General features: G+C 42.1%; 1 protein-coding gene across 21 annotated transcripts in view; it reads right to left on the reverse strand.

Moving 5' to 3' along the window:
* lrrfip2 (leucine rich repeat (in FLII) interacting protein 2) overlaps window positions 1-15,323 on the reverse strand; it is a 125,472-nt gene that overhangs the window by 8,821 nt on the left and 101,328 nt on the right. For all 21 annotated transcript variants that reach the window (XM_072263303.1, XM_072263294.1, XM_072263276.1 and 18 more), the window contains 2 exons: window positions 10,457-10,536; window positions 2,237-2,341 (listed from right to left, as the gene is read on the reverse strand). In XM_072263303.1, the coding sequence (XP_072119404.1) occupies window positions 2,237-2,341; window positions 10,457-10,536 (185 nt within the window). The remainder of the gene's footprint in view (window positions 1-2,236; window positions 2,342-10,456; window positions 10,537-15,323) is intronic.

A 15,323-nucleotide genomic window follows, 5' to 3' on the forward strand; every position in this document is an offset into this window, starting at 1 on the left:
TGTCTATTGTATCTTTCAGTTTCCCAAGAACCTTTTCTGTAGTAATGGTAGCTTCGCACACTTCATGACCCCTGATACCTGGAACAGCTAGTGGCTTCCAAAATGAAGACTGATGCAAAATAATTGTTCAGCTCGTCCGCCATTTCCTTGTCCTTCCCATTACTACCTCTCCAGGATTGTTTTCCAGTGGTTCGATATCCACTCTCGCCTCTCTTTTACACATTATGTATCTGAAGAAACTTTTGGTATCCTCTTTAACATTATTGGCTCACTTACTTTTTTTTTCCCATTTTTACCTTCTTAATAACTTTTTTTAGTTGCCTTCTGTTAGTTTTTGAAAGCTTCCCAATCCTCTCACTTCCTACTAATTTTGCTCTATTGCATGCCCTCTCTTGGCTTTTATGTTGGCTTTGACTTCCCTTGGTTGTGTCATCTTGCTTTTAGAATATGCCAGACATACACTTCAGATCCTCTTGAAATTTTTCACTATTGTTATCTCTTTTGGGGCAACATTGACATATGCAATATGTCCAATAGTTTTGCAGGCAGATTTGCCAGTGCTATTAGGGAAGTTGTAAAGTAGACTGGCAAGGAGATGGGATCCGAAGAAGAAGTGAGGCAATTCAGAGGCTGGTTAGGGATTGAGAAGATACTAAAAGCAAATTGAATATGCAGGATGGAAGGAGTATGGCAAAGAGCAAGAAAAATCATCTCGATTAAATTACATTTATCTCAATACAAGATGTACGACAGATGAACGGGGTATCAACAGGTATGTAGAATTGGTATATTACTTCTGAGGAGGGCAGCAATGGCAAATTTAGATAAAATACTGAAGATCAGAGACATAATATTGTCTACAAAGATCTATATAGTCAAGTCTATGGCATTTCCAGTTGTGATGTATGGCTGTGAGAGCTGGACTATTAGTAAGGCTGAATACAAAAGAATCGATGCCCGTGAACGTGGATGCTGGAGGAAAGTGTTAAGAGTTCGTTGGACAGCAAGAAGATCCAACGTCAATACTCGAAGAAATACAGCCAGACTGCTCACTAGGAGGCTTGATTATGAAATAAGAGCTCAAATATTTTGACCACAGCATGAGAAGAAAGGATTCCTTGGAGAAGACTCTCATGTTAGGTAAAACGGAAGGTAAAAGAAGAGGCCCTTCGTCAGGACTAGTCAGGGTCTCGGCCTGAAACGTCGACTGTACCTCTTCCTAGAGATGCTGCCTGGCCTACTGCGTTCACCAGCAACTTTGATGTGTGTTGCTTGAATTTCCAGCATCTGCAGAATTCCTGTTGTTTACAGACACAAGATGCTAGAGGAACTCAGCAAGTCATGCAGTATCAATGGAGGAGAATAAACAGTCACTGTTTCAGGCCAACATCCCCTCATCAGAACTGGAAAAGAAGGGGAGAAAAGCAAGAATAAGCTGGAGGAGGGGAAGGAGTACACATTGTCAGATAATACATGAGACTAGGTGAGGGGGAAGGTGGGTGGGTTAGGGAGGGGAGATGAAGTCAGAAGTTGGACGGTGATAGATGGAAGACATAAAGGGCTGAAGAGGAAGGAATCTATTAGTGGAGGATAGTGACATTCCTTCTTCTTCCTTACCTCTTACCTATTCTACCTATCACTCTCCAGCTTCTCACTACATCCCTCTCTCCCACCCCCTACTTTCCTCTTCCAGCTTGTACTCCTTCCTCTCGCCCTACCTTATTTTGGCTTCAGCTCCTTCTTTTCCAGTCCTGATGGAGGTTTTCAGCCTAAAACATCAACACTATATTCCCCTCCATAAATGCTGCATGACTTGCAGAGTTCCTCCAAAACTTTGTGTGTTGCTCAAGATTTCCAGGATCTGCAGAATCTCGTGTTTATAGTTGAATCATCATCTAGATTGGTTTGCTGGCATATCTCATTAAGAGTTATCATGTTAAGCTGTTTGGATTTTAAACTGCATTTGCAATCATCTAAATATACGAAATGCATTTTTGTATAAAGCAGTTATTCACAAACCAAATCTGCACTAAAAATGACTCAAATGACTCAGCTTTTCAGCTGAAATGAACGATGTCACCAAGGCACATAAAGAACACAATATACTTGAACTAAATGTTAGAAAAAGATACTCTTTTAGTTCCATTTCCCTATAAGATTACTTGAAAGTTACTTGTTTCTGGAATGCTGAAAAACATAGCAGTATCAAGTGAGCACAGCAACGAAATACTCATACCTCTCGCTGTAACCTTCTTTTTTCTGCTTTAAGTTCATCCTCTATTTTTTCAGAGTTCTCTGATGCTGTTTTATACCTATGTAACTGCCCTTCAAGTCTGGCAACCTATAAATATAAACAAGAGACATAAGCAATTTGAATAAAATTGCATCCAGACAATACCTCAAGACTGATTTATTTAATAACAGACATCAAGGAATGGTATGATCCCATAGCCTGACAAAACATAAAATAGCAAGAATATAAAAAGTAGCAATTAGGCCATTAGGTCCTTAACCCCATTCTGCTATACAATAAAATAAATCATCACCGATTTTGTCTTTGCCACCATTCCTTTTTCTGCCTTGCCCCAATAATCCTCAAATTTAATTCTCAAACTTGCAGTATTTGTTTGAATTTGCTCACTTACTACACATCCATAATTGCCCTTCAGCAGATGCAGACAGTGATCCACCTTGAACAGACACAGTTCTTAGAATCGTTCAATTGTACAGCACAGAAACAGGCTCTTTCAGGGCAATTTGCCTATGCCAAGCAAAATACATATTTCAGCTAGTTCCATTTACCTACATTGGACCATAAGACATACGAGCAGGATTATCCCATTCAGTCCATTAAGTCTGTTTCTCCATTTTATAATGGCTAATTTATTACCCCTCTCAACTCCCTTCTCCTGCCTTTTACTTGTAACATTTGATACCCTTACTAATCAAGAATGTATCAACCTCTACTTTAAAATACCCAGTGACTTGGCCTCCACAGCTGTCCACGGTAATAAATCCCACAGATTCACTATCACCTACTTAAATTCCTCATCATCTCTGTTCTAAAGGAATATCGTTGTATTCTGTGGCTGTGGTCTCTGGTCCGTGACTCCCCCACTATGGAAAATATCTTCTCTACAGTCCCTACAGAACACTACTAATCACTGGCTGCCGACTAGAAAAGGCCCCCTCTATTCCCAAATTTGAGCTGTATCCCTCTACACCAAGGGTATTCCCTCTAGAACCCCTTCTAGAATCTAACCCCTTCTAAGTTCCCAACTTTCTTTGTGCCATGGTTCAATATCATTAAGCAAGAGATCTGTGGACCCCAGGTTGGGAACCCCTACTCTAGATTATTCCCATCAATGTACCTGTCCAACTGTCTTGTGATACAAGTAGATGGCTTGCTGGCCCAGAACCCAATACTATACTCATGATAATTTACTATGTATGTTGGTCCCCGCACCCCCCACCCCCACCCCCCCCCTCGCGTTCCCATTAACTTGCCATATAGTCCCAGTCTAATATCTTTTATTCATTATAATTTTACCTGTCTCTAATGGCAGATCATTCCATATACCCACTAGACTCTAAGTATCAAACTTGACCCTCAGACTTGCAATAAACCTTCCCACACTCTTAAACCTCTGTCCTCTAGTTTCTGGCTCACTTACCCTGGGAAAAATGCTGTGGATTATTCATGCTCTTCTTGATTTTATGTACTTTTATTAAGTCTCCCCTCATCTCCTGTTTTCCAGGGAAAACAGCCAAGCGTATCCAAACTTTCTTCATAACTCAAGCCCTCCAGCCCAGATGCTATACGTACTTTTAAAAATGTTCTTCTGGCAAAGGTATTCCCACAATGCTGCTTTCTCAACAAATACATAACTTTGACCCCACAAGAATGAAGGAATAAGAATGTTTTAGTTCTAAGGGGCCCAAATATCCTTCCATATGAATCAGTGAAAATTAACATGCAGCTAAGTAAGCAAATAAGACAAATAGCCTTTACTGCAAGGAGATATGAGTATAACAATCAAAATTCTAAGTACAAAGGCTCAATGTTCACAGTAATATAGATGCCAAGCATCAAATACATAAGGATGTGCTGCAAACTGACATCCATATAGGTCTGACCTTCTATTTAAGAATACATTAGAGACACACAGAAAAGGTTCACATGATTAATCCCTTAAATCTTGCAATTGAAGAAATGCAACAAAGATTTACATAATTAATTCCTTAAATGACAGATGGTCATATAAACAAAGGTTAAGAGGACTGAATTATTCACATTCCCTCCCTTAATGGCAAGTTAATGGGAATGAGGGGAAGAGGAACAAAATACATTGAAAATTCTTATGACAATGGGATTTGTCCTTGAGCCAGCAAGCCAACCACTTGTATCACAATAGTGATGGTAAAACTCGGAGACGAAACTGGACTAACCACCCACCTAGTCTAACAAAGAAGCTTCTCTCCACTCTCAAACACAATCATATCCTTCCTATAGAATAACAACCAGAACTGCACACAATACTAAATATAACCTAATCAGTGGCTTGTCATAGGATGGAAATGGGTATGTAAATGGATAAGTGGAACCAGAAAGGTAAGGGATGATGGTCAGATAGGACCAGCTGGGAGAAAGTGAGGAGATGGGAAATGTAAATAAAGGGAGAAAGCACCTAGATGGACAGGCCAGTGTGTGTGGGACGAGAACTTTAGGGACATGGGTTACTTGACATGTTCATACTCTTGGGTTATAAGATGTTGTTCTTCAGATTTGTATTTGACCTCACTGTAGCAATAGAGAAAGCCAGACAGCCAGGATGGTGTGGCAATAGAAAGGTTAAAATAACATGCAATTGGAAGGCCAAAATGACCACAGCAATCAAAGCACAGGTGCTTTGCATAATGACCACCTTCTCTATACTTGGTCTTACTGGTACAGAGTACTGACAGTAGTAGCCAAGGGTGGAGGAGGAGTATGTGATCCTTTGCCTGACCTGGAAGAGTTCTTTAGGTCCCTTTCTAAAGAATCTATAAGCTGCTGTAGTCCTTGACAACCTTCTTGCTATCCACAACATCAAATTCTGCAAACCTACTAATCATACAGTCTACATTCACATCCAAGTCTTTATTCTTCCATTTTTATCTTCTTCTTCCCATTATCAAGCCAATTTTGGATCTATTCAGCCAGCTCAGCTCAGCTGGGATCTTTTGTATCTTAACCTAGACCAGACCACTATGTAAGAACTTGTCAAAGGCCTTACTAGAGTTAGTATAGACAAAACAAAGTGCTGGAGGAACTAAACAGGTCAAGCAGCATCTACGGAGGCAAAGGGATGATTGACATTTTGGACCAAAATCCTGCATCAGGATTATGGATTTCAACCCCTATGTGTAGAACGAAGATAGCCAATATAAAGAGATGTGAGACAGAGGTGGATAGGCAACAGGTAGAAACAGCCAACAACAAAAAAAAAGACAACATAGCTAATTAGAAGGAGGGAAGGAAAGGGAGAAGGGGCATGCAGAAACCAGAAATAGGAAAGATGATGGACAAATAGAACAAGATGGGTGAGGAGTTAGGAAATGAAGGAAAGGCTTGGGGTTGAGGATTGGAAAAGACAAACAAAGGAAGAGAGAATTTGGGTGGACCTGTATGAGTGAAAAAGGGGCATGGATTACCTGAAACTGGGTCACAGGTGAGGTAAGCAGATTATGGGGTGTTGTTTTTCCAGCTTGTCTCTGACCTCACCGAAGCAGTGAAGAAGGCAGAGGACAGTGTACAATGTGGGAATATGAAAGGAAAGGGAGTTGAAATGATATCCAACTGGTAAGTCAACATGGCTAATGTGAACAGAGCACAGGTGCCTAGTCTATGATTGGTCTTGCTGATGCAGCCTCATCTACAGTGAAAGGATTGATTGCAATAGATGAGTTTGCAGGAAGTGCATGTGAATTTCTGCCTCACCTAAGTGATGATGAGGGTGAAGTGAAGGAGCAAGCCATGTTTCCTGATAAAGGAGAATATTTCATATTTCCTGAAATGGAAACACTCTTTCAAGAAAAGGTGCAGCAGAGACAGAGAAACTGAAAGAACAGGATGGCATCCTTCCAGAAGGTAGGGTGTGTGTGGGTGTAGCTGATGTAGGTGTTGGAGTCAGAGGATTTACAGAAGATTTGGGGGATAGTTTGTCTCCTGAGACAGAGAAAGGGAGATCCAGAAAAGATAGAGGTGTGTCAGAAATGGTCCATGTGAGTATGAAGTCAAGGTGGAAGTTAGTAGCAGAGGTATTAAAAATAAAGAAGTTCCATTTGAATACAAGAAGCAGCACCAATGCAGTTGTCTATGTCACAGAGAAAGAATTAACGAAGTGTGCCAGAGTAGGTTAGGAACAAGGATTAATCCACAAAGCCAACAAAAGCTGACACCTATGTGAGTGTCAACGCCTACACCTTTGTTTTACAAAAAGAGAGGATTCGAAAGAGAAGTTGTTGAGGTAAGAACAAGTTTTAGTCAGTGACTTCAGGAAGCCAGGCAGTGCACTGCACATCCTGTTTATATCAACAGTGCTAAGATGAAGATGGTTGAGAGCTTCAATTTCCGAAGAGCGAAAATCATCAACACACCTGGTCAAATCACGTAGATGTTCTGTCAGAAAAACCACACCAATGTCCCAAACACTCCACTACCAGATTTCTGAATGGTTAATTAACACTACATAATTATTCCTATTTTTTAAAGCACTAATTATTTCTATACTTTATAGATTTGTACATCTTTGCAGTGTACTGGTGCTACAATACATCCAATTTCACATGATTTGTCAGTGAAAATAAATGCGATTCTGATTTCCACAGGAGGCTAATGAAATTTGGCACGATCCTTTCAACCTTCACCAAATGTTATAGATGCATCATAGAAACATTCCATCTGGATGCATCATGGCTTGCTATGCAACAGTTCTGTGCTGAGACATGACTTCCCATACACAAAGGCATGCCGACTATCCCCAATCAGACCTTGTCTATTAAAATACTGGAAGATTCTGTCCCTCAGAATTCCCTCCAGTAGCTTTCCTACCACTCACCAGCCTGTGGTTTCCTGACTTGTCCTTTCAGCCTTTCTTAAGCATTTGATAACATTCCCTATGTAATTGCTCATTGAGAAAGTCAGGAGGCATAGGATCCAGGGAAATTTGGTTGTGTGGATTCAGAATTGGCTTCCCCATAGAAGACAGATGGTGGTTGTAGATGGAGCATATTTTGCCTGGAGGTCAGAGGTCAGTGACCAGTGGTGGTGTTCCAAAGGGATCTGCCCTGGGACCCATACTCTGAGATTTTTATAAATATCTTTGATGAGGAAATAAATTTCTTTCTTCCTCTTGACTACATGTTCCACATCTTGTTAACCATGGTCCCTTCACCCTACCATTCTTTCATGGGACAATGCAACAAACCTATTCAGAAACCCCAGCAAATGCTCCCTAAACAACCTTCACATTTCTGTTGTATATTTCCCTGAGTACATCTGTTGCCTATTTATGCTCCTCAGTTCCTGCCTAACAGCATTGCAATATGCCATACCCCAAATAAATATTTTCACATCCTTAAAAGTTGCTGGTGAACGCAGCAGGCCAGGCAGCATCTATAGGAAGAGATACAGTCGACGTTTCGGGCCGAGACCCTTCGTCAATTCTTATGTGTGTTGCTTGAAATTCCAGCATCTGCAGATTTCCTCGTGTTTGGACTTTCACATCCTGTCTGTTCCTATCGCTATCCAAGGCTATAGTAAAGGTCAGTGAGTTGTGGTCAAAATACTCTTCAACTGAGAGATCTGAAACCTGACCTGATTCATTGCCTCACATCAATATGACCTCTCCACTAGTTGTGCTCTCTACATACTGAGTCGGGATTCCTCCCTGGACACACCTAACAAATTCCACCCTATCCATACCTTTTGCACTAAGGAAGTGCCAATCAATATTAGGGAAGTTGAAGACTCCCATGATAACAACTCCATTATTTTTGCACATTTCCAACAGTGTCTCTTTGCTATTGGGCCGAAACGTCAACTGTACTTTTTTCCATTGATGCAACACACATCAAAGTTGCTGGTGAACGCAGCAGGCCAAGCAGCATCTGTAGGAAGAGGTGCAGTCGACATTTCAGGCCGAGACCCTTCGTCAGGACTAACTGAAGAAAGAGTGAGTAAGGGATTTGAAAGTTGGAGGGGGAGGGGGAGAGCCAAAATTATAGGAGAAGACAGGAGCGAGAGCAATAGAGCCAAAAGCTGGACAGGTGATAGGCAAAAGGGATACGAGAGGATCATGGGACAGGAGGTCCGGGAAGAAAGACAAGGTGGGGGGGGACCCAGAGGATGGGCAAGAGGTATATTCAGAGGGACAGAGGGAGAAAAAGGAGAGTGAAAGAAAGAATGTGTGCATAAAAATAAGTAACAGACGGGGTACGAGGGGGAGGTGGATTTTGGATCTATCCACCTCCACCTCGTACCCCATCTGTTCCCCACCTCCCCCTCGTACCCCATCTGTTACTTATTTTTATGCACACATTCTTTCTTTCACTCTCCTTTTTCTCCCTCTGTCCCTCTGAATATACCTCTTGCCCATCCTCTGGGTCCCCCCCCACCCCCCGTCTTTCTTCCCGGACCTCCTGTCCCATGATCCTCTCGTATCCCCTTTTGCCTATCACCTGTCCAGCTCTTGGCTCTATCCCTCCCCCTCCTGTCTTCTCCTATCATTTTGGATCTCCCCCTCCCCCTCCAACTTTCAAATCCCTTACTCACTCTTCCTTCAGTTAGTCCTGACGAAGGGTCTCGGCCTGAAACGTCGACTGCACCTCTTCCTACAGATGCTGCTTGGCCTGCTGCGTTCACCAGCAACTTTGATGTGTGTTGCTTGAATTTCCAGCATCTGCAGAATTCCTGTTGTTTGCGTTTTTTTTTCCATTGATGCTGCCTGGTCTGCTGAGTTCCTCCAGCATTTTGTGTGTGTTGCTCGGATTTCCCACATCTGCAGATTTTCTCTTGTCTGGAAGACTTGAAGGTGCAGGATGGTTGTGGCATGGCGTGTACAGGCCGAATTGAGGTGGCGGGGTGCAGACCTGAGAATGAAGGGTATGGCCTTGGTTAAAGTAGACTTGGAGCCAACTTGAAGCGGCAGACCAGAGGTGAGGCAGAGTCAATATGGCAGGGCCCAAGGCCAGGAGCAAGGAACGACCCAAGGTACGGCTGACGTAAGTGCCAGGCCAGATTGAAAAGGTCAGGTTGTTGGTAACGGAGGCGAGGGACAGGCTAGTGTTCAGCTCATTGCTCAACGAGTTTTACTCATCTCTGCTCTGAACGGAGGCGATGGACTGCAATTAATGGGCTCCTGGATCGGCTGTGACTGCTTCGTGGCTGTGAACTCACTTCCATGAATTTTAGTTCTGAATGTTATTTGCTTATCTTTTATTATTAACCAAATTAACCAATTTCCCTTGGGATCAATAAAGTATGACTACGACTATGACTATGATTATTTGTATGATTTGTTCTTTTTTTTTTGCACATTGGTAGTTTGTACATTGGGCCTTCTTTTTTAATGGGCTCTATTGGGTTTCTTTGTTTTGTGGCTGCCTGAAAGGAGACAAATCTCAAGGTTGTACTGTATATAGAATACATACTGAGATAATAAATGTACTTTGACCTTTGAGCTCCTATTTAGCTCCCTATATTTGCTCCTCAGGACCTCATCCTTTTTCCTACCTATGTCATTGGTACCAATATGTATAACAACTTCTGGATGCTCACCTTCCCCCTTTAGAATGCTGCGCACCCAATCCAAAACATTCCTGACCTTGGCACCTGGGAGGCAACACCCCATCCAGGTGTCTCTTTCACGTCCACAGGATCTCCTGTTTGCTGCTCTGTCTATGGAATCCCCTATCACTACTGCACTTCTCTTCTACCACCTCCCCCCCACCCTTCCCTTCTAAGCCACAGAACCACACTCAGTGCCAAAGACCTGGTTGCTGTGATTTTCTCCTGATAGGTCATTTCCCACCCTCTCCAAACAATATCTAAAGCAGATAATATTGATATTGAGAAATTCTAATACTGTCATTTAAAGACTGTTAATGTTACATATTGCATTAAAAGAAAATCAAATATCATGACAGAGACACAAACTGGAACGTGAAGCAATGAACAATCTGTAGGAAGAATTTGGCTGGTCGAGCAGCATCTGTAGGAGCAAATGAACTGTCAATATTTCATGTCAAGTTTCTGCATCAGTGCAAAGATCAAGTGAAATATCATGACAACGGCAGGAAGACAGGAAAAAGTCAACCTAAATGAATATAAGACACAAAATTTTAATAAATAGGCTATAATTATTATAACTTCAGCTAATTAACATTTAGAAAAACCTTTCAGAAAGATACTCACATTTTGTTCCACAGTGGCTATGTCCTGTTCAGCTTTAGAAAGCTTAAACTTGTATTCACTCAACTGCCGATTTGCATCTCCTGAAAGCAGAAAGAGGAAGGAAACATGAATGAATGATGAATTTCAAAAGAGCACACAGCACAATTTTAACTGTATTAAAAATGCTCTGGACTTGATAACTGAGATAATAACATAGCACTGAACAATATGACATCAACAGTAATCAAATGTCATGGCTCATCGCTCCAACATAACCTATCAAATGGAGTGCAAATAATCTGATTCAAGAAATGAGGCTATTTGAAATTTTTCCCTGAGATAAATCAAGCATTTTATTATGTAGCAATATGATGACTCATGCTTGTTTGTAAATGCCATATGAATAAAGCAGCCAAAGATTTGACAAATGGAAATCTCTTGCACTATTCATTGACTCACAATGGTCACATGACTGAGTTCAGCCACAGAAGCCAATGTCCAGATTGAAGCATAGCTCAGTATATGTTTTCCTCAGTTAACAAAGTGGGTTGCTCGGAAAAACCTTTCATTGTGTGAAAAATCATTAAACGGGACATAGTTCTTCATTTTTTCCTGTGGAAAAATATTCTGCTTGGTATCCACGACTAGGATTTCAAATTACCTAAAATTCTACCTCTCACCATGTGTGGCAAAATGTACAGTTTTGCCATAGTGAGCAAAACCTTAAAGTGAAGAACCTGTTTAAATGAACCCCTTTTATTGTAGTTAAGTGAATGCTTCGACAACCTGGATATATCAAAGTCTTCAGAAAGACAGAGGGTAGAATTTAGGGGAAAACTAACTGTAAGGGGTTCTTCTTTCATGTTACTTGCTAAGGCTAATAAAATGGCTTCTTTGTAATGTTAACTGAAGTAAGGGGTTCTCTGTAGCAGCATGTTTGGGTTATAATTAGTGATAACAGGACTTGTATTCATTTGCTAACCAATTGGGACATATGTTATTCTTTCTTGTGTATCTGAAAGCTGTTGTTGCGTGGGATTTGGTCAGAATGCGCCATGGGGATGAAGAGAGAAGATGCACACGAAGAGATTCTATGAGCTGGCTAGCGGAGCAGACCCCAAGCAGGGGCTTGGGACCCACAGAGTTCGGAGGAAATCAAATGATGGACCAAGGATACTGCGTGAGCTCCAACAGTGCATGAACTGTCTAATTATTATTCTTGGCACCTTTTTATTTTATATTTTGGTTCTTTACTAATCCCATAGTTCAAGTAAGAGTTATAAAGTGTAATAATTTAATCGCATATGGTGTACTGTCTGTTATTGGGTGTTGTGGGGTACATCACACAGCATCTACACAAACTTGATCACACAGTTTGGCGGGGCCGAAGGCTGTTGCCCCGAGACCAATGCGAGCTGAGCGAGCCCGAGGCTTACATAATGATGAATTTTTTTCCCCTCTGAATAGTCCAGCATTTTCACTCCATCCACTGTACCAGGCAGGATATCCCAGTGGCTAGCCATTTTAATTCCACTGCCTATTCCCACACCAACATGTCTGTCCATGGCTTTGTCTACTGCAAAGTTGAGGCTAGTCACATATTTGAGGAAAAGCATTTCATACTGTATTTTGTCTTGGTAATCTCCAACATGATACCATGAGTATCGATTTCTCTAACTTCCAATAACAACTCCCCTCAACTCGCCTGCATGTTCCTATCAGGACGAAGAGCAAGTCTGGTAGGTTTTGGGAACCTGGAGTTTAAGGCTTTGATTAAAGAAAAGAGGGAGGCATACACTGCACATAAACAATTGGGACCTAGTGAACCTCTTGATGGTTACAAGTACCATTGGAGTGCACTTAAGATATGAATTAGGAAGTCAAAAGAAGAATATGAGAAGTTGGTGGCTGGCAAGGTGAGGCAAAATCCTAACAGATTATATTAATACTATATTAATTGGATTATATTAATGTCAACAGATTAATCCCATAGAATTATGGGTATATTGGAAGTAAATGGGTAGCTGGAGAAGAATAGGTTGCCTTGAAGATCAGCATGCATGTCTCTGTGTGGAACCAACAGAAATGAGAGAGATTTTTAATTAGCAGACAGGAGGCATTGGAGGACTCAAAGGGCACTAAAGTGAATAAATAATCACGGCCATACCCAGAGCACTCTCAGACCTTGTGGGAAGGTGAACGAGGAAACTGCAGTGGCCCTTGCAGACATTTATGCTTCATCTCTGGCCAGGGTGAGGTTTCAGAGGGCTAGAGAGTTGTTAATGAGGCACCATTGTATAAAAAGTGTAGCCAAAAACACGCCAGGAAACTGCAGAACAATATGTCTAATATTGGTTGTGGAAAATTGCTGGAGGAGGGATCTACCAACATTTGGAGGAACAGTGTCTGCTTTGGAATAGTCAGCACGGTTTTGTGCATGAGGAGTAATGTCTGACAAGTCTATTGGGAGTTCTTCTTAATCAAGAGGCTAGATGAGGGTTGAGTGGTGGATGTTGTCCATATAGACTTCAGCAAGGCCTTTGACAAGGTGCCCTATGGCAGGTTAGCCTTGAGGTTTAGATCACATGGGATGCAGGGAGAGATTATGAATTGTATTCATAATTTACTGAGTACTCAGAAGTTGAGCATGATGGTTGACAGCTGTTTCTTGGATTAATGTTCTGTGTCTAGTGGTGTGCCACAGGGGTTTGTGGATGATACTAAAATAAGCAATGTTCTGGATAGTGTAGCACATTATGAAAAATTACAGGGAGATCTTGATCAGCTAGATATGTGGGCTCAGGATTGGCAAATAGCTTTTAATCCAGATAAATGTGACTTATTTCAGGAGATTGAACCAGGATGGAATTTGCACAGTGAATAGAAGAGCCCTGGGAAGTGTTATGGAACAGAGGGACCTAAGAGAGCAAGTGCATAGTTCAATGAAAGTGGCGCATAGATAGATAGGGTGGTGAAGAAAGTATTTGGCATGCTGGACTTCACCAGTCAGAACACTGAGTTTGGGAGTTAAGATGCTGCAGATGTACAAGATAATGGTGAGGCTCACTTGGAATATTGTGCACAGTTTTGGTGATCCTCTTAAAAGAAAGATGTTATTAAACTCGAAAGAGTGCAGAAAAGACTTATCAGGATATTGCCTGGCCTTGGGAGCCTGAGTTACAAGGAAGGGATTGCATAGGCTATCACTTTATTCCCTGGAATGTAAGGAACTGAGGGGTGACCTGATAGAAGTTAACAAGATAAGAGATGGAGAACTGAGTGAAATACATGTTAGTAGGGAAGTGGTGTTAGGTAAATTGAAGGGATTGAAGGCAGATAAATCCCCAGGGCCAGATGGTCTGCATCCCAGGGTGCTTAAGGAAGTAGCCCAAGAAATAGTGGATACATTAGTGATAATTTTTCAAAACTCGTTAGATTCTGGACTAGTTCCTGAGGATTGGAGGGTGGCTAATGTAACTCCACTTTTTAAAAAAGGAGGGAGAGAGAAACCGGGGAATTATAGACCGGTTAGCCTAACGTCAGTGGTGGGGAAACTGCTGGAGTCAGTTATCAAGGATGTGATAACAGCACATTTGGAAAGCGGTGAAATCATCGGACAAAGTCAGCATGGATTTGTGAAAGGAAAATCATGTCTGACGAATCTCATAGAATTTTTTGAGGATGTAACTAGTAGAGTGGATAGGGGAGAACCAGTGGATGTGGTATATTTGGATTTTCAGAAGGCTTTTGACAAGGTCCCACACAGGAGATTAGTGTGCAAACTTAAAGCACACGGTATTGGGGGTAAGGTATTGGTGTGGGTGGAGAGTTGGTTAGCAGACAGGAAGCAAAGAGTGGGAATAAACGGGACCTTTTCAGAATGGCAGGCGGTGACTAGTGGGGTACCACAAGGCTCAGTGCTGGCAGCCCAGTTGTTTACAATATATATTAATGACTTGGATGAGGGAATTAAATGCAGCATCTCCAAGTTTGCGGATGACACGAAGCTGGGTGGCAGTGTTAGCTGTGAGGAGGATGCTAAGAGGATGCAGGGTGACTTGGATAGGTTGGGTGAGTGGGCAAATTTATGGCAGATGCAATTTAATGTGGATAAATGTGAAGTTATCCACTTTGGTGGCAAAAATAGGAAAACAGATTATTATCTGAATGGTGGCCGATTAGGAAAAGGGGAGGTGCAACGAGACCTGGGTGTCATTATACACCAGTCATTGAAAGTGGGCATGCAGGTACAGCAGGCGGTGAAAAAGGCGAATGGTATGCTGGCATTTATAGCGAGAGGATTCGAGTACAGGAGCAGGGAGGTACTACTGCAGTTGTACAAGGCCTTGGTGAGACCACAGCTGGAGTATTGTGTGCAGTTTTGGTCCCCTAATCTGAGGAAAGACATCCTTGCCATAGAGGGAGTACAAAGAAGGTTCACCAGATTGATTCCTGGGATGGCAGGACTTTCATATGAAGAAAGACTGGATGAACTGGGCTTGTAGTCGTTGGAATTTAGAAGATTGAGGGGGGATCTGATTGAAACGTATAAGATCCTAAAGGGATTGGACAGGCTAGATGCAGGAAGATTGTTCCCGATGTTGGGGAAGTCCAGAACGAGGGGCCACAGTTTGAGGATAGAGGGGAAGCCTTTTAGGACAGAGATTAGGAAAAACTTCTTCACACAGAGAGTGGTGAATCTGTGGAATTCTCTGCCACAGGAAACAGTTGAGGCCAGTTCATTGGCTATATTTAAGAGGGAGTTAGATATGGCCCTTGTGGCTACGGGGGTCAGGGGGTGTGGGGGGGAAGGCTGGGGCGGGGTTCTGAGTTGGATGATCAGCCATGATCATAATAAATGGTGGTGCAGGCTCGAAGGGCCGAATGG

The sequence above is a fragment of the Mobula birostris genome, chromosome 1 (assembly GCF_030028105.1).
Source record: "Mobula birostris isolate sMobBir1 chromosome 1, sMobBir1.hap1, whole genome shotgun sequence".
Taxonomy (NCBI): Eukaryota; Metazoa; Chordata; class Chondrichthyes; order Myliobatiformes; family Myliobatidae; genus Mobula; species Mobula birostris.